At 34.9% G+C, this 27,423-nt stretch overlaps 1 protein-coding gene across 5 annotated transcripts in view; it reads right to left on the bottom strand.

Annotated features, from left to right (window-relative positions):
- Nucleotides 1-974: 974 nt before the first annotated feature.
- Nucleotides 975-27,423, bottom strand: part of LOC125678493 (autism susceptibility gene 2 protein-like) — a 51,048-nt gene continuing 24,599 nt past the window's right edge. The window contains exons 4-16 of one of the 5 annotated variants that reach the window (XM_048916985.2): nucleotides 25,776-25,811; nucleotides 24,927-24,953; nucleotides 15,216-15,261; nucleotides 14,519-14,975; nucleotides 12,148-12,422; nucleotides 11,589-11,800; nucleotides 10,919-10,963; nucleotides 7,871-7,963; nucleotides 7,322-7,420; nucleotides 5,069-5,285; nucleotides 4,736-4,807; nucleotides 4,057-4,276; nucleotides 975-3,436 (exon numbers count right to left, since the gene is read on the bottom strand). In XM_048916985.2, the coding sequence (XP_048772942.1) occupies nucleotides 2,533-3,436; nucleotides 4,057-4,276; nucleotides 4,736-4,807; nucleotides 5,069-5,285; nucleotides 7,322-7,420; nucleotides 7,871-7,963; nucleotides 10,919-10,963; nucleotides 11,589-11,800; nucleotides 12,148-12,422; nucleotides 14,519-14,975; nucleotides 15,216-15,261; nucleotides 24,927-24,953; nucleotides 25,776-25,811 (2,703 nt within the window). In that variant the 3' untranslated portion in view covers nucleotides 975-2,532. Of the gene's footprint in view, nucleotides 3,437-4,056; nucleotides 4,277-4,735; nucleotides 4,808-5,068; nucleotides 5,286-7,321; nucleotides 7,421-7,870; nucleotides 7,964-10,918; nucleotides 10,964-11,588; nucleotides 11,801-12,147; nucleotides 12,423-14,518; nucleotides 14,976-15,215; nucleotides 15,262-17,938; nucleotides 17,959-24,926; nucleotides 24,954-25,775; nucleotides 25,812-27,423 lie in introns of those variants that run through there. The other 4 variants (XM_048916992.2, XM_048917001.2, XM_056163232.1 and 1 more) reach the window with 4 other exon arrangements.

The following is a 27,423-nucleotide window of genomic DNA, read 5'->3' as shown; positions in this document are numbered from 1 at the left end:
CAAGTGTAACATACCACAGTCTCAACAGGTAGTAATAATACAAGTGTAACATACCACAGTCTCAACAGGTAGTAATAATACAAGTGTAACATACCACAGTCTCAACAGGTAGTAATAATACAAGTGTAACATACCACAGTCTCAACAGGTAGTAATAATACAAGTGTAACATACCACAGTCTCAACAGGTAGTAGACTATAAGCCAAACAAGCACTTAATCCAAAACTGAATGTTGCAGTCAGACTGGCCACAACCCTTCTTGAATCTCCGGTTATTCAGCTTCACACTTGGGAGTGTTCAATACTGAATGGTTGTTCAATAAATATTTACAAGTTACCCATATATGGTAGTGACCTATAGCAAGAAACAACACATCCAGCCCCTATAACCATACTAGTCTCAATATCCATGTCTTGATCAACAACCATAGTCATAACCAACATGTCCACCAAGATTGATTACGTTCAGGTAAAAAGAGATCTTTAGAATCAAGTAAGACATTAATAGATTATGCATACTGCATAGTGAATCGAGTAAGACATTACATGGAATATACATAGTGAATCGAGCAGGACATTAAATGGAGTATGCATAGTGAATCGAGCAAGACATTAAATGGTCTATGCACAGTAAAGTCTAATGATCTTGGGCCTACTGACCTGAAAATCAATAGAGGTTATGCATCAAGACATGACTGAAATTTGAGTACCATCAGTTTAGAGTTCTGTCTGTATTGTAGGAATAGGTGCATGTACAGTAGAGAGCCCCGTGACCTTTGACCTAACCAATATGCCAATGAAATTTGACGATTCAAGTTAAAAGTTCCTTGATTATTCGTTAGACAACATACCAACCGAGAACCCCCCCCTGAAAGATGGGTTTACAAACAGAATTAACACACTTTACTGATGTCCTTGACCTACTAAAAGTTAATATTCCAGACAACAAAAAGGAAATAAAGAGAAAATCTAGATATTGTAATGTTTCAATTTTATTTTGGTTTCAGTTTGTAAAAACTGAAAAAGTTTGTGATTATACATTGACATATAAGTATGTATATGCAAACACCAATAAAAATAATATCAGTACAATATTTACACTGTCCATAACTTCAATAGCTGTCAGATACATTGGTACCTTAACAGCACTGCAATTCTTTGTTTTTCAAGCACTAATAATATTAGAATGGTGTTTTATTTGATATATTACTTTGGATTAGGCTTGTGATAATTATATTGTATTTAATTATTTAACTGCTAAGCAAGTTTTTTTTTCCAGAAATGTCTTGACATTTCTTATTAAATCATTTCAATTTCTACCAAACAAACATTCCTTGCTCAGAGCACATTTTCACAAGATTAGATCTGCATTTATTTCATAAAATGCAAAATTTATTTCTCAAATAACTGTTTTGATTGGTTGAAACAGCTTGACCAGCAAGCTGAATATATATCTTCTTATATAGTTTGACATACATGTATAAGATGTGCATCCAGTGGAAATTACAAATCATTTAAAAGCATTTTGTGATTTCTCCATCTGTTTGATAATGTAAATCATAAATTTTCATGAGGTTCTATATTTTTGTTTGTTTGTTTTTAGGGTTTTTTTTCATGGTACAGACAAAAACTGTTAAATCACATAACATATTAGACTATCAAAAAGAATGGTATCCATTCAACCAAGAAAATCAAAACTTGAAAACATGCCATATTATTTTTTAAATCACAAAAATATGACCCCATAGAAATATTTGATTGTACAGTACTTGTAATGAGGAAGCCAGACACTTAAAAAAAATTCACTTGCAAGTATCAAACATGCTATTATGTATAAAATACCCCAAACTTGTGTGACAAAAGCAAGTTCTAAAACTAATACTTATTTTTAAATCATAGATCTTTACATATGTACATGTACATAAAATGTGGAAAATGTTAGGTTGCAATCAAGTATTGCATTGGATGCTACTGGTGTAAAAATGTAGTTCGCATGAAATATTGCATTAAGCTTTGCTATAAAGATTTTTTTGTATACAAACATAACAAATATAATTTAAGAAAAAATGATTTGCAAAACTTCCCACCATTGATGAGCATCATGCCATGAACCAACACACTGCATGTGCTAACATAATTTCTCCATTTTCTTTCAGACAATTTTCATACTACATGGCTTCAAATAACAAGGTTAAAAAAAAATATATGATATACAATAGAAAAATTGCATGTTCATGGATTGTTTGGACAATTAAAATTTCAAGGTGAAAAGTTTCAGAGTTTGCTTTTACCTTAAAGAAATTGTTGCAACAAATTTTCTTTCTCATTCTATCAAATCAGTTCAGCATTACACAAATCAACACATACTTGACTTTCACAAGGAAAACCTACAAACATTTTATTTTTCAATACATAAGTATAGTTCACAATTTGAGTAGTAATAATAGAGATCTTTTGGAAAAAAAACTACTTTGTCATGATCAGCTGCCACACACTGGGATATAAAGTTAAAATCAGATCAATCTACTCCTGCTACCTGCCATGTCCTTCCATGTTAGAACTAGAAAAAGAGTCTCTTTTGTCAAGATCAGAGCTGTTGGGTGGTTTAAGTTTTGTCATTGCAGGTGAGTTTGAATGACTTCTGTTTGTGGGAGTAGAAGATGAAGGGATGAGGGGAGGGGGTGGACCTTGGAGTAAAGCTGGAGAACCAACTTTTACCCCACTATGATTTACAAGTGGACTTAAAGTTCTTGGAAAATGGCCACCATGCCTAAGTTGTTCAAAATGTCTAGAATGACCGAGCCTATTGGATTCCATGGCTAACTTTTCCCTCTCAAAACGTTCTCTTTCAAACTGTGGTAAGCGTTCAAAGTACTCTCTCCTAAATCTTTCTTCCTGCATGAGAATTTCATCTTTGCGAACTCTTTCAGGGTCATAAAGACCCACACTTGGTGGCTGCAGACGACTCAGCATTCGTTCCCGCTCTTGTTCCATTTCTCTCTGAATCTGGAGACTTTGGTAACTGAAGTCCATTAAACTTTTTTCTTGGGGTCCCCACAAACTCGAAGAAGGGGGAATTCTTTCTGCACCAAATGGAAAAGGGGAAGGCCCCCCTAGGAGCCTAGAACGGTCCATTAAATTAGATGCACCAAGTAAATAATCTGGTCGGAATTTGTCTCTGTCTCTCTCCATTAAAGAAGTTTCCAGATTATCTGGTTTTTCTTCTTTCACTTTTATGATGTCTTTTTCATCACGACTGTAACTAACATCAGACTTGGCAGAGCCAACTCTACCTCCCACTAGTGGTGACCTTGAACGTGACCTTGAATGAGAGATGGTGTGAGGATGTCGCACATCTCCACCATGAAATGGCCTGTCCTTGGATTGATCTAAATCCACACTACCCCGACGTTCTCTGTCACTGGGCCTCCTTTCTCTGAAATGGCAAAATTCACGAGGTTATTCAGTGAGAAGACAATTACATAAATAAATCATATAGACTTAACTTTTAAAAAGAACATGAATTCAAATCTACATCACTTAATTGTAAGTTTGGAAATTAAATCTGTTTCAGTACAATAAACCTATTCATATTTTCAAAAGAAATTTCACTCAAAGTTTGAAATATGAGATGAAAAGTGCAGCTTTTGATGAATAAAATAATTAGAAAAATTTCTAAGGTTGCTGGGATACCTTTTAAAGGGAGAGTTTCAAATTAACCATATACGGTTCTGGAAATTGACCTTGTAATTACTTCAAACGAGATTTCATTTATATCTGAGGATAATTTTAACTAAACGATATTCATTGAAAATGAAGGGGAAAACTTCAACCTGTTACAGTCCAAAACTTTTATGGGGCCCATTCTAAAATATATCTCTCACACTCTTATAAACTAGGATTATACTTTTATCACATTGCAAAACAGTGATTCAGTATGCAAAGGTAATAAAATTCTAATACATTGAAAATTTGCACAGCAACCACATTTTGACTTTTTGCAAAGAGGCTGAAAACTTTTATTAGGTTCATTTCCTCAAATTGCGTATAATGTACCTTTCCCTTTCTTCCCTCCTTCTATCGAGTCCTAGCAACACTTCCCTTTCTTTCTCTTTTTCCTTTTCTTTTTCTAGCTCCCTTTCCCTTTCATCTGGTTTGGACCAGTGAGATCCAGAAAACAAAGGGGAGGATCTATGTAGGCGGCTCCATTCCTGTGGAGAGGCTATGCCTGGAATTTTTGGCATTTCCCTACCAGGTGTGCCAAAAGGATTTGCACCTAAAACAAGATACACAAATCTTTGTATTTGTTGATTACTAAATTACTAAGTAGCAAATGACAAACATAAATTGTGCACTTATATATTGCTCTTTATTCATTGCATTTCACTTGTTGCAACACCAAAGATGAGAATGTTTAGCATTTAAAAGAAAATGGTTAATCAAGTTTTCGAACAAACCTGCATCTAAATCATCTTTGAACAAGAGCACTGCTAAGCGGAGCATCCCCTTGCTCAGGTGTTTATTCATATCAATCATTGACATCTCATTATTTTCTATCCAAGATAGATTCAAAGTCTGCAAATTCTACGATCAGGACCTTGACTTTAACTTGATACATGGACTTGTAATTGCATATATGGAAATTTGAAATGGGAGGAGATAAAGGAGTGAGACCAAAGTAATTATTGCAACAACAAAAAAAGATTGTAAAAAAAGTGATGAAATCAGCTCTTACCCTTACCTAGTCCACCAAAGCCATCTTGACCAGGGAATGGGTAAGGTGAGGGTCTTGGGAATGAGCTCATACCTACAAAGTATACCACAAAATTTTAAATGTTCAAAATATAAAATTCTAAGTTCTAGCATAAAATCAAATTATGAAAATCTAAAAAGCAATATGTAATCCTATATAAAACAGATGGTCCACCGCAATATATCACTAACAACTAAAGATATAAATATGTACTCCTATGAATTAATTTTCAACTTAATCAAGAACTTCCAAATAATAATGTGTATATATATATACATATATCTCTTCATCATTTGTCTAAGACCAGACAATTACCTAGAAGTGATGATGATGCTGAGAGATCGGTGGGTCTGTGGAGACTACTGCTGGAAAGATCAGTAGGTCTGTGGAGACTACTGCCAGAGAGATTTCGCGATTGGAGGAGATCCAGACTCTTCCCTTCCCCTCCTTTTGAGACTTCACCACTTTCTTGCTGATGGTGGTGGATCTTCCAGGCAATCTGAACATGCATGGTGCACCACTTACCACTTTTCTAAAAAACAGCAGATTACATGCATGATATTGGTACTTATCTTCATCAGATAAATGTAACAGGGTGTATTTTTCTCACGTTGGTCATCAGCGAATGTACGGGAGCACCTAGTACTAAGTTAATGCTTGTCTGCCCCTCTTAATACTTAAATATGCAAGTTTTGACAGTATCTTTATCTCATCAGGCTATCCACGAGAAACTGTAAACAGCTTCCTGTTCCGGTTCTCATCATTCTCATTGATAGCGACAAAAGTCTATGGTGTGGTAACAACATTGAGGAATATTTCAAGCTGTTTACAGTGTAAAACAACATCAAAGAATAATGAAGGAGTCGCACAGAAGTGTGCTGTGCAAATAAAATGAAACGCGTGCAGAAATCTATATACAAGAACCACGAAATCATACATTTAAAAAAAAACTTGTATCACAACTATAATATTCTTTTTACTTTATCTCCATTTTCCATGTAGTCAAAATATAAGAATACAAACATCAAACCATATTAAATGGACAAAATTTGAATGTTTAGAACAATAAAGTAAAATATTTATATATATTTCAAAATTTCATAGTCTACAATTTTGGGAGCAAAATTCCACTTTAAAACGACTCAGACCAACCCATCACACTCTGTCATTGAAATAATTATTCTATTTCCTATGGATTTTAGAAGACATCATATTAGAACAAGAGGTTACACTGCACCACGGCACCTTGGTTTATAATTACTTTTCAGCCATCTAAAAACAAAATTATCTGAAGCTATTTCATATTTCTCCTGCAAATAATTTGAGTCTATATTTCTCCTGTTCTGAGCTTATTTCTCCTGTAAATGATTTGAGCCTAGTTCATATTTCTCCTGTTCTGAGCTTATTTCTCCTGTAAATGATTTGAGCCTAGTTCATATTTCTCCTGCATTCACAACCATATCTTATTTCTCTATCTACATTTTTTTCTAACTTAAACCCAAAACTGTATCAAAAACAATTTTGGCAAATATTTTGCTCTCCACCATCATTACCTCAAAACTTCCTACCATAAAATCTTTTACAGGTATGACATTTTCAGGAACTAAGACATGATCAAGGGACACTATCAGGGTGAATTACATACAATCTGTATAACAAATGCATATCTAATATATTTATTTCAAAAAGTCTACCAAAGTATGATGCCTAATTCTGAGGTCTCACATGCTATGAATTGCAATGATCACTCAAACTATCTAATCAAATCACTGAGATTTTATAGGTGTAACATTTGATATTTGTAGCTTCCGTGTTAAGTTTTGTTTTGGCCAAAGTCAACAAATGTTTATCACTTACTGTTATTTGTAAACTAGAAAAGTGCACAGAATCAATTTTAGTATATACATGTACCTAAACAGAATGCAAACTTACATTTCCTGTGTGACAAAACCATGAGGATTAAAGAATCTGAATCTGATATCAACATTATTACTCCGTTTTAATCTTTAAAAAAAACAGCGCATTGCAAAATGCAATTTATTTTTCTACTATTCACATATCTCGGAGAGATGCGTAAGTGATAATATATAATCATTTTCTCAAATGTGCTGTGTCTTTGTAGAAAAATAATTCATATCCAAGAGCTGTGTATACATCCTTCATCAAAATATTATAAACTTTGTTTAAAATTGAAAGTTATTTTTGGGGACCAAATTAGGTCCACAGCATCTAAAGTCCTATATCTTCTTACAAAAATTCCTCATGCTTATTTTTTTAAAACGAACATATGAAGTGCTTCCAACAATTTCTTCTTCTTCTAATGGTCACAATTCAAAAGATTCCATTACCTAGAGGAACAGTTGGTCTAAAAATTCACATCACAGTACTAAGTAGTTTCTGACCCAGCCCCCCCCCCCCCCCCCCCCCCTTCAAGTTAGAAAAAAAAATAACGAAGTAACTTATTTATATATGAATCTGAAAGAAAAAGAACACAGTGACACAACATGTATGGCAGACAGAGATGTGACTAAGCAGGAGAGGGCGTGGTTAGCCTGACGCTACACTAACTTTGTGGTGGGGCAGGGAAGCTGCTGTAGGAGGAACTTTGTCCTGTTCTCTCAGGGCTGGGATCATCTGACTGGGGTGTAACAGGCCACCGGCTACTTTCTACAAAGGGAGCACATTCACATGGCATGTATTACAGAATGCTTTGATGGTGTACAGAATTATATTATTTCAGCAATATAAAATGTCCTATGAATTGTACTGAAATTGAAATGAATTTCCTAACCCAGTCATATATATGTATCAGAGTGGTAAAGTGAAATTTGAATTATGGTCTAAGAAATCATGTGCTTTATAGTATGTTAACAGTTTTGATTTAAAGATATCAAAATTAATGTGTCACAAAAATACAGCAAATCATATTTTCAAAACAAAAACAAAAAAATGATCAAAAACTTGTCATCAACAAATGAATATGAAATAGATGACGACCAGTACTGCATTCTTGCACAAAAATAAAAAGCATGATTTAGATAAACAGTACATACATGTCTGGGTAGTCTATAGACCTTGAATATTTACTATAGTGGAAAAGTGAGAAATTATACATACCTTTGGTTGAAAAGCTCCCGATGAGCCAGAATTAAGGGAATTTCCCGAGTGAATGAGAGGTGGTACCATTGGATACCCCAATAAGCCGGGGGTCTGAAATAATTAAAATTCAAAATAAAGCCTCATTATCTCCACAATGAACAACTGATATTGTAATTTATATTTGTTTTCATTGTGCAAAGAAGGCCACCTTTACTTACACTCACTGCATGAACATACTACATTGTACATGTATTAAACCTGAACTGTCCTAACAGGACTAGTAGAGGTAACAAGAGGCCCATGGGCCACATCGCTCACCTGAGTCACCTTGGTCCATATCAGAAGACTTTCTATATATATTTGCATGTAAAACCATAGTCCTTATTATGGCCCCAACCTACCCCTGGAGACCATAGTTTTTGCAAACTTGAATCTACACTATGTCAGAAAGCTTTCATGTAAATGTGAACTTCTTTGGCCCAATGGTTCACAAAAAGAAAATATTTGAAGATTTTTCCTATATATTTGTATGTAAAACTTTGATCCCCCCTTGTGGCCCCGGGCACCCTACCCCCAGGGGCCATGATTTGAACAAACTTGAATCTGCACTATATCAGAAAGCTTTCATGTAAATATCAGCTTTTCTGGCTCAGTGGTTCTTGAGAAGAAGATTTTTTAAAAAAAAAAATTCCTATATATTTGTATGTAAAACTTTGATCCCCTATTGTGGCCCCATCCTACAACAGGGGGCCATGATTTGAACAAACTTAACTCTGTTCTATGTTAGGAAGCTGTTCATGTGAATATCAGCTTTTCTGGCTCAGTGGTTCTTGAGAAGAAGATTCTTAAAGAATGTCCCTATATATTTGTATGTAAAACTTTGATCCCTCCTTGTAGCCCCATCCAACCCCCAGGGGCCATGATTTGAACAAACTTGAATCTGCACTATGTCAGAAAGCTTTCGTATAAATCTCAGCTTTTCTGGCACAGTGGTTCTTGAGAAGAAGATTTTTCCTATATATTTGTATGTAAAACTTTGATCCCCTATTGTGGCCCCATCTGACCCCCGGGGGCCAGGATTTTAACAATTTAGAATCTGCACTGTATCAGGAAGCTTTCGTATAAATCTCAGCTTTTCTGGCACAGTGGTTCTTGAGAAGAAGATTTTTAAAGATTTTTCCTATATATTTGTATGTAAAACTTTGATCCCCTATTGTGGCCCCATCCAACCCCCGGGGGGCCAGGATTTTAACAATTTAGAATCTGTACTATATCAGGAAGCTCTCATATAAATCTCAGCTTTTCTGGCTCAGTGGTTCTTGAGAAGAAGATTTTTAAAGATTTTTCCTATATATTTGTATTTAAAACTTTGATCCCCTATTGTGGCCCCATCTGACCCCCGGGGGCCAGGATTTTAACAATTTAGAATCTGCACTATATCAGGAAGCTTTCATATAAATCTCAGCTTTTCTGGCTCAGTGGTTCTTGAGAAGAAGATTTTTAAAGATTTTTCCTATATATTTGTATGTAAAACTTTGATCCCCTATTGTGGCCCCATCCGACCCCCGGGGGCCATGATTTTAACAATTTAGAATCTGCACTACCTAATAAAGCTTATCTATAAATTTCATCTTTTCTAGCCCAGTGGTTCTTGAGAAGAAGATTTTTTAAAGACCCTACCCTATTTTTACCTTTTCTTGATTATCTTCCCTTGGAAGGTGGCCTGGCCCTTTATTGTAACAATTTAGAATTCCCTTTACCTAAGGATGCTTTGTGCCAACTTTGGTTGAAATTGGTCCAGTGGTTTTAGAGAAGAAGTTAAAAATGTTAAAAGTTTACAAACGGACGGACGCCGGAATACAGGTGATCAGAAAAGCTCACTTGAGCTTTTAGCTCAGGTGAGCTAAAAACATTAGAGCATTGATTTCAAATTTTCAACTGATTCTGGCAAAACGTATGTACAGAATTATAAGCAGGTCAATGACAAATCCCTCCAAAATGAGCTTTAAAAAATACAACTGCCTGCAAACCGACTAGTAGGCGAGTATATACGGTATATAAATGGGGGTATGATAAATGCTGTTTTAGTTCATTTATACCAAATGCAAGAGGGACTGCAATACTCATTAATTATGATGTTACTATAGAAGAAAAACGAATCACATTTATTAATATACTGTAAATTCCTACATAAACACGAGGAATTTATTATCGCGTAATTTCGCGAGAAACATCACTCACAAAAAAATATTTCTTGCTTTTATTTTTATATTGCTAAAATACTTGCAAAAACACTTGATCAACAGAGCTCTCTTGAATTTATTTTATCGCGATTTGATGCCCATGAGTCATTTCGTGATAATAAGTACTCGCGTAAAATAAGGAATCTGCAGTATCTGAACCAAATAAAGATTCACCAAACTTTTTTAAGAAAGCGGTAGAAATTGTAGAAGAATTTGAAATGTTATATTATATGTGGAAATTTTAATTTTGTTGTGAACCCTAAACTGGATTATAAACATTTAAAGAAAATACCATTAATAACACTAAGGCTAGAAGTGTTATGCTAAAAACAATGGACAATGGTAACATAACAAAAACGCCCCTCAAAATGGAAAAAAATGTCCGCAACTTCTTTGAATGTTAAATAATCTCAATCAAAATGGAAGGGGTACAACTTTATTATTCATACACAAACTGCTCATCTGCATTAAAGATATACTCTGGACAAATGCTTTCTACAGACAGACAGATGGATGAAAATACAGACATGATTCCAGTATGCCTCTTCCTCTCCTTAAATTTCGTTTGCAGGGGGTATATTAAATTTTCATTCTCCACTTGTCAACAAAATTTACACTGAATGGAACAAATTAGTTATTGCACATTGTAGTTCTTCTGCTTATCCCTTTGATTTGACATTTTGATACAGAAGCAGATTTTTTACATTTTGATAAAGAAGCGATTTTTTTAATGAACTGATATCATAAACGATGAAATCTAAGCCCAAAATATTTATTGCATTCCGTTTTTTAAATGGAAAATATTAGACATATCTATACTTACGGCTCTATAAAACGATGACTCAAATGGTTTCGGGACCTTGTCATACTGCAAGATAAAAAAAAAAACCAATGAGAATATTTTTTTGTTCACATTGCAAGATCATAATTTTACTAAATACATTTAATATCTTGCCATACCCAGAGATTGTGCAAGAATATTAGTAACTTTTAATAAAATGTATTGTCAGAAAGTTTAAAATAATGTTTGTGAGTGGTTCAAGCAATGGTACAGCAAGCACCACTGATCCTAACGGACTGTAGCAATGAGTGTTGTAGTGGAAACTAAAGATTTCAATGGAAATACAGTATATTGGATTTCTTCCCATTGTCATTTTTAAGAAAGCAAACAATGAGATGAGTAAATTTAACTGGGATCTAAATTGAGCTAGTTTTGAATTTTCCCACCCACCATTTTTAATTTAAATTAACATAGTACTTGAGCTGAATATGTGCAGTCTTCAGAGAAAGTGGCCCATGTTCCATACATTTCCACTTACTTGGTATTTTTGATCTTGCATATCAACGATATATCAAAAGTTTTCATTGTTTCAGTCAGTTTTTACATTATGCAATTGTGCATTCTAATATTCTATTTAAGTTGTCACTCTGAATATTATCCATTAAAATGCATTTTCTCCTGGGGTCATCAAAAACTACCTCAAGTTACTTACTAAATGAGGGGCTGGGGAGGGGACCAAAGACCCAGTGAGGCCTGGCAGGGCAAACATGTGTTGATGAGTATGTTGATGTTGGTGCTGATGCATGTGTTGATGTTGGTGGATATCTGCACGGACGTACGGCGTCGAGCCAAGTACTGGCAGACCCGACCTCTCTTGGGCAGCCAAAAATCGTCGATTCAGTTCCTCACGCAGAATTTCTTGACCTACAATAAACAACATAATTGTTGTAAAAGATATAACATATCTAAAATGGTGTCACCCTCTTGATATTTTCATAATTATGTTGCTTTTTGTAATTCTGATATTTGTTTTCTTATATGCTGGAGATATTGGTGATATATTACAAAGTCTAACATCTTAAAATTGATTTTCCCTCGCCATCTCGAGTTCTTGACTACTGATACCTAATACCACAATCACTATCAAAACTCCCACAGCGGTATATAATGTCTTCTTTGTAATCTTAATATCTTTTGTGAAATTATATCCTTTGTAATTGGAGATGAACAAGTTTTATCACTGCTACAAAACAACAGCTAAAGGCACTCACTAGCGAGGGACATGGACTCCGGGGAAGCATGTGCCGACAAATTGGCTCCTCCTAATGTGTGTGGTGACGTCAAAGACCCATTGGCAGCTCCTGGAGGCAGGGGAGCTGCGAACATACTTTGAGGCCCTGGGGGAGGGAGGAGATTGTGGAGAGGACTGGGAGGTAGATTGGGGAAGGATCCGTGACTGGTGGCACTGGAATGCAGACCAAACTGAGGTAATCCTGGGGAGTGAGACACTGGGGTATAAGCACTGTGCAGATGAGAGGTACTGCCACTGAAACAGGAAAATAAAGTAAAGGAGACTGGTGTTTGCCTCAATTCAGTAAACATCACTTACATTTCTTAGTTATGATGAGTTGTACCAATGGTAAAATATCACCATTTTTTTAACTAGTACAATGCATGTGAAATGATCTTGAACAACATATTCATTAAAATTTGCCAACAAAATTGTAATGATAACAACTATGGTCTTGTGCAGTAATAATATAAAAACACAAAGCTTGTTATAGAATAATTATATTAAATACTGCATTGTTTATTAAACACTTTTTCAATTTTTATTGGTACATACTTTTATTTATCATATCTAAAAATGATACATGCTTTTAACAGAAATATATGTCTGTTTTGAGTGCACATTTAACAAATTTTATGCCTGTAAAAAATTTATATTCAGACTGACAGTAACTCATTTAAAATATCTTCTGCAGGAACTATTTGTCAGAACTGGATACAGCAATCAGAGAATCGCCAGCTCTTATTACTGCTTCACTGACAGCTTACAAATTACAGCATGTTTTACAAAGAGAGACCTGTATCTAAGCATATCAATACCCACTAGAATGCAAGACAGCTTAGCACATGTTGATTTGGCATCATGTAACGAGACAGAAGGACGAGTTTATAACAAGTTGTTACAACAGGTTCGTACACTGCAAAATGATCCCAATACAGTGCGCACTGCAAAGTGATCCTTATACAGAGATAAATGACACCTATGTAGCCCTGGATTAATTCTATTTCTGGCAGAACCAAGTCCTCAGGTGTAATTCACACATCATCAATACAATAATCTGTGTTCTTTGACATATTGAAAGTTTTTTGACAAATCACCTTACATTGGCAGTAAAAAGTGATTACTAGACCTGAGTATCAAATTTTTCCATATCATGTTAAACATGTTTTTGTGAAGACTATCACATGATCAGGCATAATCTATGCATTCCAGCTATTGACAAGTTAAAGACAACATAAAAAGCAGATTTGTATGGCAAGGATTACAGGCATCGGTGCTTTAATGCAGGCAGTTTATCTTGTAAAACAGGTAAATCAAAATCATCAGCGTTTTTTTTTAAGCCAGCATTGATTTTGTTTGTTTTTATGATCTGGTACTCTGTGAGAGAGTGCTTTACAATTGTCTAGCTTAAGGCACGAAATATAAAAGCAATACAAGTATAAAATATTTGACAAACAGCTGTCAAAAGACTTGACAGGTAGTTGAGTTCAGACTAACAAAATATCATAGGACTGTTCACATGGGCAAGTTCAAGAAATAATGAACATTCAATCTTACAAAACTTAAAGTCTTTCTTTGTGGATGATCTTCAATTTTAGACTTTAAAATCAAACAGTTTACTTTGATGCAAAATTTCTTCCAAAATTCCTTGGGACATGCATTTAAATTCGAACCTAAGAATCTGTCTATAAACAACTGATGTTACGTACCACCATCTCAATGCATTTTTTTTTTAAGGTATAAGTTTTTTCCTTAATTCTGAAGAAGTCTTTCATCCAGCACAACTCTTAAGATTGTGTATATATAGAAGAACTTTTTTTCATGAATTGAAAATATTTAAGAAATAAATTTCATTTTTGAAAATGCACGAAGGCATGAACTGTGATGCTTTGCACTAGCATACTTCATGAAGCACATAAGTGCTTCGTGAAAAATCTGCCAGTGTGAAGTTCACACCCTCATGTATTTACAAAAATGCAATCTATTGTTTATATTTCCATTTTACTCTCTGTTGGAATATTCCTAGCCGTTAAAATAGTTGTACTATATTCATCAAGATTTATATGCACATTGTTCACATTCATAAGGAAATGGCTATCATTTCAAGTGGTAAAAACACCAAAGGTAAAAATATTGGAAATATTCAAAAATGCAGTGCCATGTTTAACACTCTTCATGATGCTTCTATTCAATATCATCTTATCAAATCCTCCTTCAGAAAGAAATATTTTTCATTTATCAAGAAATATTCCCTGCACATTTGAAATATGATGATTAGATCTGTAGCTGCACACAAAATAGCCCACATTAGGAGAAATTGATCAGAGCAGATTTTCAGAGATGGTGCATACCTGTGCCAGGGTTTGGAAAATCCGAAACTTGGTGGCAGGGGGAAGTCTTTATCACTTCTAGCTTCCTCTCTTCGCGGAGTTCGAATAGGAGATGGAGAAAACTTGTGTTGGTCCTTATGAAGTAGGGTGTCACTAGAGGCCCTGGGAAATGGTTTCTTTAGATGTGGCGACCTAGATTCAACTGATACAGGTGATGCTGGTTTTTCTTTGGAAGTGGTCAAAGGTCCGTTTGCTATCACAGATGAGTTGGTTGTCTTGGTTACAATAGTACAACTGGTAGTGGTGGTAGTAGAAGCTGTTGGGTTGGTTTCCGTCGCGGTGGTGTATGCACTGACAGCAGATGTTGTGGTAACCGTTGCTGTGGTGATGCCACTATCTGTCTGTGATGATACAGTGGATGTTATTGGTGTAGAGCATGGACTGCTGCAGGAAGTAGTGGAGGGGGCTGGACATTCTCCTGTCAATCAAATATCAACAATTGAAATACAAATAGTATTAGCATTACCAACTAAATTCATAAATAAGATCTGATGAAATAAAATACAAAATGTAATTTTTTGAAGAATTTTTCTTCTTTTGATAAAACTAATTTCCTACTAAATAAAGATTTTCCTGTACAAAACATTCTCTCTCCCTCTCTCTTAATGTAATTTTATTCTATTTCTGAAACTGAAATCACAAATATTCCAATACTTACGATTATGGTTCAATGTTGAAAATAAATCTGAACTTGCGTTGGATGCCTGAAATTAAAAACATTGATTTTTTTCAAAAATCAAACAAAAATTCACAATTTCATCCCTATATAAAAGTCATCCTTAGTAATACATTTTTAATGTTTCCATTTTCTGACTGCAATATCAGAAACACACAAAAAAATATGACATAAATGATTCATACCATCTTTTTGTGCAATAAGATCAGACTAATAATCTTGTAGCTACATGAAGTTTCACAATCAAGGGGTAAAAAATCATCCCTTCACTGTTTATCAATGAAAGACACATAATATACACAGAGAGGGAGTTGCTGACAAGATGTTTCATAAATCCTGAGCCTGCAGAATGGACTCAAGTGCTGCCCAACAGCAGCTCACAGTGTTCTGTCAGCTTAAACAGAATCTATCACCACAGAAACAGGTACTGAACAAACTCCAGACCAAAATCAAGAATTCTTTCAAGATCTCGGCTTCACCAGATCCATACACTAAGTCATAGTTTATAATACACTTACTTAGATGTGGATTTTAAAAGTTTCAATGAGACCAATCAGAAAGTCATATTGGTAATCCATTAAATCTGTTCTCTTTGTAAAAGCTAGCCTGAAGGAATCATTAAGTCATTTATCCTCAACTCTTAAAGCTATTTACAAGATTTAATTTTTGTCTAAAGTTGGGCACTTTATCCTCTTCTCAACACATACTCATACATATAAATATAGGATATAGATTGAGAGACCTCTAAATTACTAGCCTAAAGTATGTTAATCATATCAAATCTAATCCTCCGCGTCAACTTAATTTGAGACTTAGATCAAAATTTAATCACATGATAGAATATTTCGTGTCCAAAAAAACCTAGTCTTTTCCTCACACAACACATTTCATTCCCATAAATCTTTTCCACAATATTTTCTAATAATCTTATAATGACAGTGCTTGAAAGCTTCTCCGCTCTCCATGATAAATTTTAGAAACCCCGTCACATTAAGTACATCAGTTTCATCTTACTTATGTTTTCACCACACATATACAATATGACTAGTTAAAACATTCAAGTGATACACTTTGTACCAAGCAAATCAGATAAAGGAGGAGCACTGATTAAAAAGTAATCCACCTGCTGCTGGTTGACATGGCATCGTAAATTTACGATGATTGTGCATGAAAATATATCAACAACTTCTGTGTTTCTTAATTTCAGATATCCATTGACCAAATCACCACTGACAATTCATACAAAAACCTTCTATTGCATAACAAAAATAATCCATTACTGCAATTCATCAATCCTTAAAATTTTCCATTTATGACCAAACAAAATGTATTGTTCATATAGTACAAGTGTATAATGGGGAGATATGGCATTTACTGTCTAAAAACGATCAAACACTTCAAGATTAAAGAGTTACACAAAGGATTTACTTGGGAGAGGTGGTCTCATGACAAACATCGTCCCTTCACCTTCAATGCAGTCCTATCATTGTAACATGTTTGAGAAGGTGTTTAGTTTAATATTGAGTCCATAACTCTGGAGAGAAGTGCAAAGATGGTGAAAAGCCTATTTGTCTAATGAGAGCAGGATAAACATCAGATATCGAGAGCTATCATTAATTCCTGCTCAGTATTTTTTTTTTTTTCACTCAGATAATGAAGGTGGAAAAAAAGAAACGAGTGTACTCACCGAGAGAGGTAAAACACTTATTGAATTCCCCTTCAATACTTATAATTTGACTATAGCCTTCCGTTGAGATGTCGACGTCTATCAACACGTTACGATCGTTTGCTGAAGCTACTAACACTGCTGGCAACATAGCAGCAGCTTGATGACAATATCTGCCATGATTATACCCAGTATTACAAGCCAATCTGGTCAAGTCATTATTAATACACTACAAACATTCAGTAATTCCCTCCATGCATGTAATATTGTACGTGGTATGAATAAATGCACAAATTTACATAAATCCTTGGTGATAGATCATCAGCCACTGCTCGGCAGATCAATATCTCTACAAAACCAGGGATGCAGAAGAGCAAGGCTCTATCATCCGTACCTTATACAGAAAGTCTGACAATTAAATGGGTCTCTTATGTTCTCCTTCTCTGCTACCCCTTTTTTTTTAATAACAGATGAAAAGCTCGCATTGATTTCTCCAATAATTGTCAGACTGTTTTGTTCTTCTACTATTGATTCATTTTTTCCACTTTTTTAACAGTTCAAACAAATGCATTTTTCACACTCTCCTGCATAAAGCTAAAACCCAGATCGACATCAGAACATAAAATAGCAAGCCACAGAGTTCTCCCTGCTACCTTAATCACAAGGGACTTAGAAATAGCATAAAAAAGGCTAAGATGATTTACGTGACGGTGTTTGAGGAATTTGAAATGAAAGACTAGCTCCCTTCACTTCATGCATATCTTGAGAATAAAAAGATCTCAATACAGTTTGTGCCACGATATACTTCAATTTGGGCAAATCATTAATTGAAATTGCCTGCTGCACTCACAAGATATCTTCAGTCTTCATTTTTCTTTTTAAGTCCTCTAGAAATGTAACCTGATTGGGGGGGAAAAATCAATTCTCAATTCTTCACACACTAAATAGAAATTTGTCGTAATCATGCCTGCGATGTTTGACATTCAATAGGCTCTCCAATCAAGTTTTCCCTCCACTACAGAGAATATATAGTACTCACCATTCACGTACATTGGTGAGCAGAAGGCACTTAATGCGTAATCCATGTATCACTTGTTCACCACAATATAACAATGATGCACACAATCAATACAAATTATTTCTCCTGCACTTTCCAAGAAGGGGTGTCATTTTATGTAACTAATGACAGCTGTGTCACCATGTCAATAATTCACCATGATATGTATTCTATTTTAGTCAATTTTTCGTAGTAATAAACTACATGTATATGTGAACAGCTGTCCTACATCAGAAGCTATCAACACAAATAAAACAGGCCACACTGTGCTAGTATTTCTAAATACTTTTAACTTCAAACGAAAACGACTCTAATCCAATATTTAAGAGGGCTTAAATATTTTAAAGAGAGAGGTCCACACAATGCAGCATTGAATAACATTTCATGTTCACTACAAAAAATGTCACACATATAAAAAGTCTGTAGCAGGGAGATCTTAATTAAATCCTTTATAGCATGTAAAGCCGAGTGAAAACACCGTCATGGATCATTAATTCTTGTGAAAATTCCGTCTTTGAAAAGAACTATGATCCATATGGATAAACCTTTCTTCAAAAAAGAAAAAAAATCTGAGACTTTGAAAACAATTTCATAATATTTAAAATCCATAAAAATATTTTTCCAATTTGTCACTCATGACTTTTTTTATCACACCAAGCACACCCGACTTCCACAGAACATCAGATGAGTGTTGATTAAGTGTCAATGGTTCAATATCAACAAATACAATATACTCCTTAAATAACCCTGACAGGAATACATTTAAAGCTGAACCATTTGAGGGTAGTTCGAAAATCGCCCAATGTTTACTCACATCTAAACTGACACCATTCTCCCTTTGCCAATCTAGCACTTAAAACACACTAAAAGGTTCTGTGCAAGCAATGACTGGGTCAAACACTATATCATATATATATTTACAGCACTCCAAAATCTGCCCCATTAGACACACATCATGAACAGAACTGGTATAATAGTATGGTTTCTTTTTAATACAAAAGTTTCCATTTAGGTATCAATGAGAGCATGCATTTGAAAACAGAAGCATCTCTAACACACTTTCAGCAGACAGAGAAGATCCTAATCAACTCTGTGCTATTCAAAGTGTTGCACATGGAATATTTCCCAACAGCAAATTAAATTCTTTTTTCCATACCTACTCCCAACAACTTTAATGGTCATCACATAACAAATTTTAGATTTTTTCCCCACAAAAAACAGAATCCAGTCAGCACTAAAAGAGTGTTCTTGTATCCTGACGGACCGTGAGAGGGAGGTGAACAAGTTAGATCATTTAACCCATCAAACCAGCTTAAAAAAGTAGCAGTAATTCTAATGCCTCATATACCGTGCTGACAAATAAACGGCCGCTAGGGAAATAAGACACTGCCAGGCAAATCAAATTTGCTTTTATTCTACTTTCACACCATCTATGGAACATTCAGACTAATGCAATGCTTTATGTTTTCCGACAGAATGAAAAATGAATTTCAATTACCGTAACACAATTATTTTGACAATTACAAGTGATCCCGAGAGGGTTATTTTCCTCCAGAAAATTCATTTGTTGGTGCATAGTGATGGTTTGGAGTTTTTCTGACTTCAGCTACAAAAGAGGCCATTAACTGAGCTGGGATTCTCTAGAGGGTATTAAAAAAGAAAACAAGAGACCCAAATAGACCATGAATCGTGCATCTGATAAAAACTAATTCCTATAATACCCATATTGAACAGAGTGAGAAAGTATTAGAGGATTATGGTGTCGTAGGGATAAATAATTCACCTCCATTGCAGATTTACAGTTTGCCGTACCAATAGACACTAACACTCAGGCACTGAAACTGTGGTTTGTTACTGGGAAACTAAAAGTATATTTCTCATGGGAATTTTATCTACACCATTCTTGTGCACTTTTGTCCAATAAATTCATCTCTTTGATTTGGTGTTAGGAAGACACTCAAGGAACAAGAAATCAACTTTGTCTAAACTAGGAAATCAAATATGAAATGACCTCTTCAGGGCATCAGTCTGGCAATATTACCGGGTATGTGGAGTCATAAAAACAAACCATCTTTTGATTCCGAATGCAGCAAATTACATGGCACTCATAATGCCAAATCTACTACAGAATATCCTACAGCAATACCTCCAACTGTAAAGAGAGATGTCACCATGCAGGAAATGGAAAGATATCCCAGTGAAACTCAAGTACTAATAGAAAGACATTTCCTAGTACACCTGGAGTACCAAGAGTGATATATCCCTCCATGGCTGTAGTGTAAATACAGGTAGTGGCAAAACTTTACATTCTTGTGCACTCTCTGCTGTAATTTTTGTATAGTCTTTTAACAAATCTATCAATCACTCTTTATGGACCTTCAAACATTGTTAACAAATTCTAAAGTTGCAAAGTCACATTCATTTTTCAAGCTTTACTTCACTCCCCCCCCCCCCCCCCCCCCCCCTCACCCTGTGTTACATACACACGCTGTATGTCTATAAGGGGTAAAGGGGGCAGTGTGGGAAGGAGAGAGGATAGAAGAGGTCTTAAAGAAAAATTGGGCTCTCCTTTGCAAAGAAATTTCCAAATCTATTTTGTCTTTCAATACTTTTTGACAGAATAATGACTTCTGCAGTGGGGTCCCTGTGAACATAATGATACCTTCTGTGAACATCAGACCTTCCCCAGTCTAATTAAAATCAGACTTCTTAGATCCATTCTGCGTAAGAGTGAAACAATCTAAAGGGATATTGAGCAAAAATTTTACTATTTCACAAAAAGTATGGAAGTATTCCACATTCTATCAGAATTAACAAGAAATGGCCCTCACATTAGATAATTCAACATAAATTTCTATTATATCCTTTCCATAGTCTTTCTGTAAAAAAAAAAAATAAAAATTATTAGCACAAGTGTGCATTCTCGTGTCCCCATGACCAAAAAATTACATCATCAACTGGGTTGGGTTTTTTTGCATAGTCCAAAAACTGACAAATTTTATCAGCCATCAAATATTTTTGACAAGTTGAAAGCCACAAATTCCTAGATTTCATCCCATATTTAGAGATGGGGGAAAGAAATGAAAAGGAAAAAAAAGAGATGCAAGAAAAAAATTAGGATCCAATAAAAAAAAATTGAGTCTAATTTACAATAAAAAATTACATGAATTCAGTGAATTTATATTGTCCCTTGTTTGAAGTTATATCTATTTTGATCTATGCTTTTTTTAAAATGGGAAACATTTAAGAAATACTTTTCTTCTTGGGGTTCATTTTAATGCAAGATTTATTATCCAAAGTCATTATCTGAAGACCATGTGTTGCTTATGTGATCACAAACTTCGACATTTTGAACTTAAAAACTTTAGGGATATCCTTTCATGATAGGGGAGGGAATTCCATCATCTTTAATGAATGGAAATTCTGGAGTTACAATGCTAAAGCTTAATCAGTATTTCAGGTATCACCCAGAAACTATTTTTAAATGCATCATCCAAACCCATTTCTACATATAATCATTTGACCTTGACAATTTTCTTTTCCACCCTAAAACAATAGGGGTCATCTCTAATTCATGCCATGGTCACTCTTCCAAGTTTTATTTTTAAAGCTCAACTTTTCATCTGGCAAACAATTTTATGGCCTATGTGACCTGGTGATCATAACCTGATGACCATAAGACCGACAGGGATCTTCCTTAATTCATCGAGCAGACCAGAAGACCGACAGGGATCTTCCTTAATTCATCGAGCAGACCATAAACCGACAGGGATCTTCCTTAATTCATCGAGCTGACCACAATACCGACAGGGATCTTCCTTAATTCATCGAGCTGACCACAAGACCAACAGGGATCTTCCTCAATTCATCAAGCTGACCACAAACCAACAGGGATCTAAACCAACAGGGATCTTCCTTAATTCATCGAGCGGACCATAAACCGACAGGGATCTTCCTTAATTCATCGAGCTGACCACAAGACCAACAGGGATCTTGCTTAAATCATCGAGCTGACCACACAACCTACAGGGATCTTCCTTAATTCATCGAGATTCATGACTGAGATGTTTCATTGCTAAAACTCAAAATGGTACTTAAAGTGCCCCGGAAATCATGAGTGCAAAAATGGTAAATTGGTTCAGAAATACCTTCGGAAATATAAGAATAATAAAAAAAATTATGATCGTGCGTGCATTCAATACCGAGATATTTTCTGCCAAAGTTAGCTATTTTTGCACCTACCAGAAATCAATGGACTTCCGCTTTTACTATATTTAGCCATAATGACATGTGATGTCACATCAGTTTCAAATTATGGCAAATGCGAGCGATACCTCTGCTTTTTGGATGAAATTGACCTTAACCCAACGAGGACGTACAGGACATCGTTCCTTACCAATTTGAGCCAGTTGCAACGGATTCTGATTATTCCGATGAGTTAAATGGGGATAAAGCTGTTAACTCATTGCACTTGCATATTCATGAGGCTGTACAACATGTCCTACATTATTTCACTGGTTTTAACCAGAATTATTTGATTTCTAATGCACAAGTTTAGTCACAGTCATGTGTCCAGGCAGTTACAGTTACGACTTTCCAAGGTAAGATCATCAGTGGTCTCATCTGTGTATTTTGTTACTACAGTACTGTGCCAAAAGTTTAAGTGAAATAAAAATATCAAATATTTTTATATGAAGCCTTATGAATTTTCAAAAAAGGAAATTTATTCTATATATTTACATTCTACTTTCATTTCTGTCGGAATTCCCTGTCGTGAAAATACATGTACTATATTCATCAAGATTCATACATGCATTATTCATAATAGCAACGCATTCATGAGGAAATGGTTATCCATACAATTTGCAAAGATATCGAAGGCAAAAGCATTGGAAATGTAAATATTTACACGTTAATCACTTGGTTGGTTAAGTTATCATCATCAATATCAATGGCTAGCACACAAAAAGTCAATTCACAGATTTTTATCATCATTTCCTGACCCTGAACAGCAACAAATTCCTTAACAAAAATGACAAGTTTCCTTTAACTTTAATTTTGATATCAAATCAAAATCTTAACAGCACTTCCACTTAAAAGAAACCTAACTCAGGTAAACAAAAGCAAAGCTACACTATATTCAGCTTTTCTCTAGACACTTAAATATGACAGAATACAGTGACAGTCAGTGAGGAAGAAGATAAATAGATACAGAGCGGCTTCCATTTAAAGTTGTTGGAAATATAAAATATGTTCAAAATACTATTTTGATAAAAAGAAAACAAAAACTTTTGTTAATCTGTGAGTAATGCCCTTGTTACAGTACCTATGAGCAACAAAATAACATGATATATAATAAACATTTCTTACATTAGTTCCCTGAATACTAATCAAAGTACTTTATTTGTGGTTTAACTAAATTCAGATGATTAAACTGCATGTGAGAAACTTAACATATACATTTACATCTGTAGTGATAGGCCCACAGCCACCTACAAACAAATTCTTTTCATGCTCTACTGTGTATGAGAGCTCTCCAGAGGGAAACAACTGGGGTGCATATTGATACTAGCTGTATTGTTAATACAAAATATGGGGAAAGCTACAGAATCTAAGGTACAATTTTGTTCATTTCTCTTCCTTCTTATGCAAAGCTGCACTTTTAAAGGGGGAGAATGGGAGAAGAATTTTGTGGGGAGAATCGGGGTGAAAAAAATTCATATTGATGATAATCAATGAAATTTGAAGATTATCAAAATATGTCATTTACAACAACCAAACATTTCGTACACTCAAGACATGATCAACTTGCAGACCACATTTCCTTTACAGCCCAACCAAAAGTGTGTTCATGTACCTTCACCTTCACCACCTAGTGCATTGCATTAGAATCTTGGTGTACTGAGTATTTTCCTCCAAATTATCATTAACTGTTAAGTTCTATTACCGTGATTACTGCTAGTCAGAAACTGTAAATGGGTTGATATTGCACAGATCCTTGTTTCTATAGCTTAAATCCCACTCTTACTCCTTAATAAAGCCATGGTAAACTAGCTCTACTTCATTGTCAACAATGCATTCTGTCTATCAACAAAAAAACCTTTCTGCTTTCTATGATACCATATGAAACAGCTACACAGCAGTCATTGAATGAACACCAGTGTTTGCCAGATTGTCTTCTTCAATAGAAGATGACACAGCTAATCTGACAACAGATCCAGAAAATAAAGACTCAGTGTTCTAGCTTGCTACAGAGTGGAAGTCTAAATCAAAAGCCTTCTGTAAGACTGCAGACTTGGGTGAAGCCTGCAAAGCAACCCACCTGGGATAAGTGTACATGACTCTGTCACATAACGGTGTGTACAACAATATAGACAGAAAACCTGTGAACCTGTGCCATACATTACTCACATTTCTTTAAAATGACCATAATTTAATGACAGATCAGTCTCTTATAATCACATTCATGTGCAACAACCTTCATGAAAATCCAATATTGAATTAGTTGACATGAAAGTTGTTCTAAAACTGCTGCACAAAGCAGCAAACCTGAGCACTCTTGAGAATACACACACACAGGCTTTCACAATGGAAAACAGCTATTACATTTGTAGTGGACCTCGACAAAGCCGAAGTCTCCTACAGCGTAGTGTGTGTAAAGTAGAGAATGTGTATGTAGCTCAAGAGGTCCTTCAAACGAGAAAGCACAAACCTAGGGCTCTCCAAAATGACATCAGTCATGATTCACTCACCTTCTCTTCGTAATCCACAACACAATAGCAATAACAAATAGTCGCTGGATATCCGCGGCAGTGTCGTGTTAACAAAAGACATAAGCCTCCAGAAGAGTCGGATTAGCATAGCACACTATTGATTTCAATTTTGACAAACATAACATTGACACCCATTAGACATGCCAATATGACCATAAAGAACAACTGCAATCACTAAACACTTTACACATACTTACCCGTTCATCTCCACTTTCACTGTCACACTGCAAACAACAAACGACAGCATATTAATATTCATGTGCATGCGAAGGAAGATTGCATTATGGGTAGAGTCACTAATGAGGTTTGTGTGTCAGTAAATTGCATACGATTTTCTGTTGCTTTCTCTTTGTCACGAATCGCTAAAATTTGTCAGAAGGCTTGTCAATATCTCTAAGCTTCAAATTGAGATTTCAAAAAACTGCACATAATTTAAATGCAAAATAAAATCGATGACCCTGAATGACTGTCAAATTTGCGTTGATGAATCGAGAATCCAGAGATTTATGGTTCGGCTTATTATAGGGTTAAATTTCAAGTAGTGTGTGTCTTCTTTTTTATCAATACAAAGAAACCTCTATGCATTATAAGGATTTTGAGACTGTATAGGTTTACATCTTCAAGCTGATAATACAAAAACAGACTTATGAGACCTTCGAGGTGACAGATGCAGCATATAAATGTTTGCTGCATGTTTTCGCCTTGAACAAAAGGTTAATCTTTTTTAAAGATATTGCTTTTTCTAAGATCAGAAGACACCTCCAATTACATTATGATAATTAGTTTTTTTTCTAATTATTTTCTGAAATGGATAAGGTAGTCATTAGGAATTCATTTTCGGTGATTTGCAGTAATCAGTGGTGCAGTTAAACAGTCATATGGTAATTGGTTAGAAGTGACTTTGAACCCCAAACTGACCATTCAAGGTGTATCACTCTAAAAAACGATTTTATATGCTCTGTCTTAATTAATCTCAATTTTTCTTCAATAGATACCATTAAAATTGCTTTGTGAGGTGGCTTTGAATGACACAAAAGTTATCTTACCAAATATCCTCTCCCAGAACTTGAATGGGTGCTCACCTAAAATACAATGTATGTTACATTACATAATCTGTAAATAGACATAGTGACAGACAAGAACTAGCATTACACAGAGAGAAATCTGCTATTGCTACTGTAAACCTGGACATTTTTCTGTCCACCTATTTTTGCAAAACAGGGTCAAAATCTTTCTGTGTACTGTAATAAAAAATTTATGACAAACCTGCACTTCATGCAAAACTCATTTTAGGTGAATTCAACAGTCCAGGAGCCAGTTGTACAAAGATTAGTTTTTAATTAACATATACCTTGCCATTAACTCCTCTCAATATGTAGTAATGACTAGACTTTTAACTGTCAGTTAAACTTAACTAACATTTGTACAACTGGGTCCTGTAAAATTGCTTAAAATTTACACACAGTAAAACTAAGCAGATTCTCTGCACCATTAACATATTCATCTACATGTTCACATATCAAAATAAATTCCAAAAACTATCACAGTGAAGGCACACTGAGTTTCAACTGTGATATAGAGGGAAGTTTCTATTTTATTTATTTATCCCACCTCTGGTATGTCCAGAGGTTCGTGTATTTCATATTGCCTGTGATGTTTAAGAAACATTTCATGTACGAATTAATGATTATTTCGTCATGTCAGCCAGAGATGAACAGTTTCAGCCTCATGATTTGTGATTTTGCAGAACCATAGTGTAAGTACATGCAAGTTTAACTTGTGCAATTGTTTAAACTGCAGTGCTAGTATGCGTAAGAATGCATATTGATATTTCGCATATTTTCTTTGTATAGTTGTCAAATTGTTGACAAGACCAATTCTCCGTGTGGTGTGCGGATTTGTGTATTGCAATGCTTGCAATTGATATGCATAATATTAGACAACATTTTTGTCAATACAATATGATCTTTATTGCCTTAGTTATATTTGATTGAAGTAAATACCATTTTATGTGATGTAAAGTTTGCAATGTCATAATGCACGTGGTTGCTGATGGATCAAAAAAAGTATGGAAAGCAGTTACAATCATTATTGCATACAATTTTGGAAAACTATGGAGTCACATAATTGTCATTTTTAATATTTTTCATTATCTAGTCATTGATTATGTTTAGGATGCGTTTCTTTGATTCATCTTAAGTTTATTGTGCTGTTTTTGTGTATTGTAGCTTTTTACTAATAAATGATGGAAAGACTGTTCCTTGAATAAGTTCCACAACATTGCTTATAGGAGTTATGAGATCAATCACTGTTCGTTATCTTCACCTTTCATTTTGGTGCCTGTTAGTTTCAATTAATTTAGTCTGTTCAAATGATGGCAGCATCTGATCTAAACTGGATTCATTGACCACCACCACAAAAAAAAAAAAATAAACCTGGTATGTAATAATTAATGAAAATTTTGTTCTAGTATTCTTTCTATTATAGCACGCTTCTAAGGTTTCAATCTTTTCTACACTTGATATGTAAACATACATCCATGTTCAGATTCAAAATATATCTATCATTTGAAAATCTCCACCTTTACTTTGGTTACAGTCAGACTTCATGCATAAATTTTAGAAATTTAATTTATAACCAAACATTTGCATAGTTTGGTCCCCCATCATATCCTGATAACCTTTGGTATGAGAC

Source organism: Ostrea edulis, chromosome 1, assembly GCF_947568905.1.
Source record: "Ostrea edulis chromosome 1, xbOstEdul1.1, whole genome shotgun sequence".
In the NCBI taxonomy this organism is placed as follows: domain Eukaryota; kingdom Metazoa; phylum Mollusca; class Bivalvia; order Ostreida; family Ostreidae; genus Ostrea; species Ostrea edulis.
This window is presented reverse-complemented; position numbering and strand designations above follow the sequence as displayed.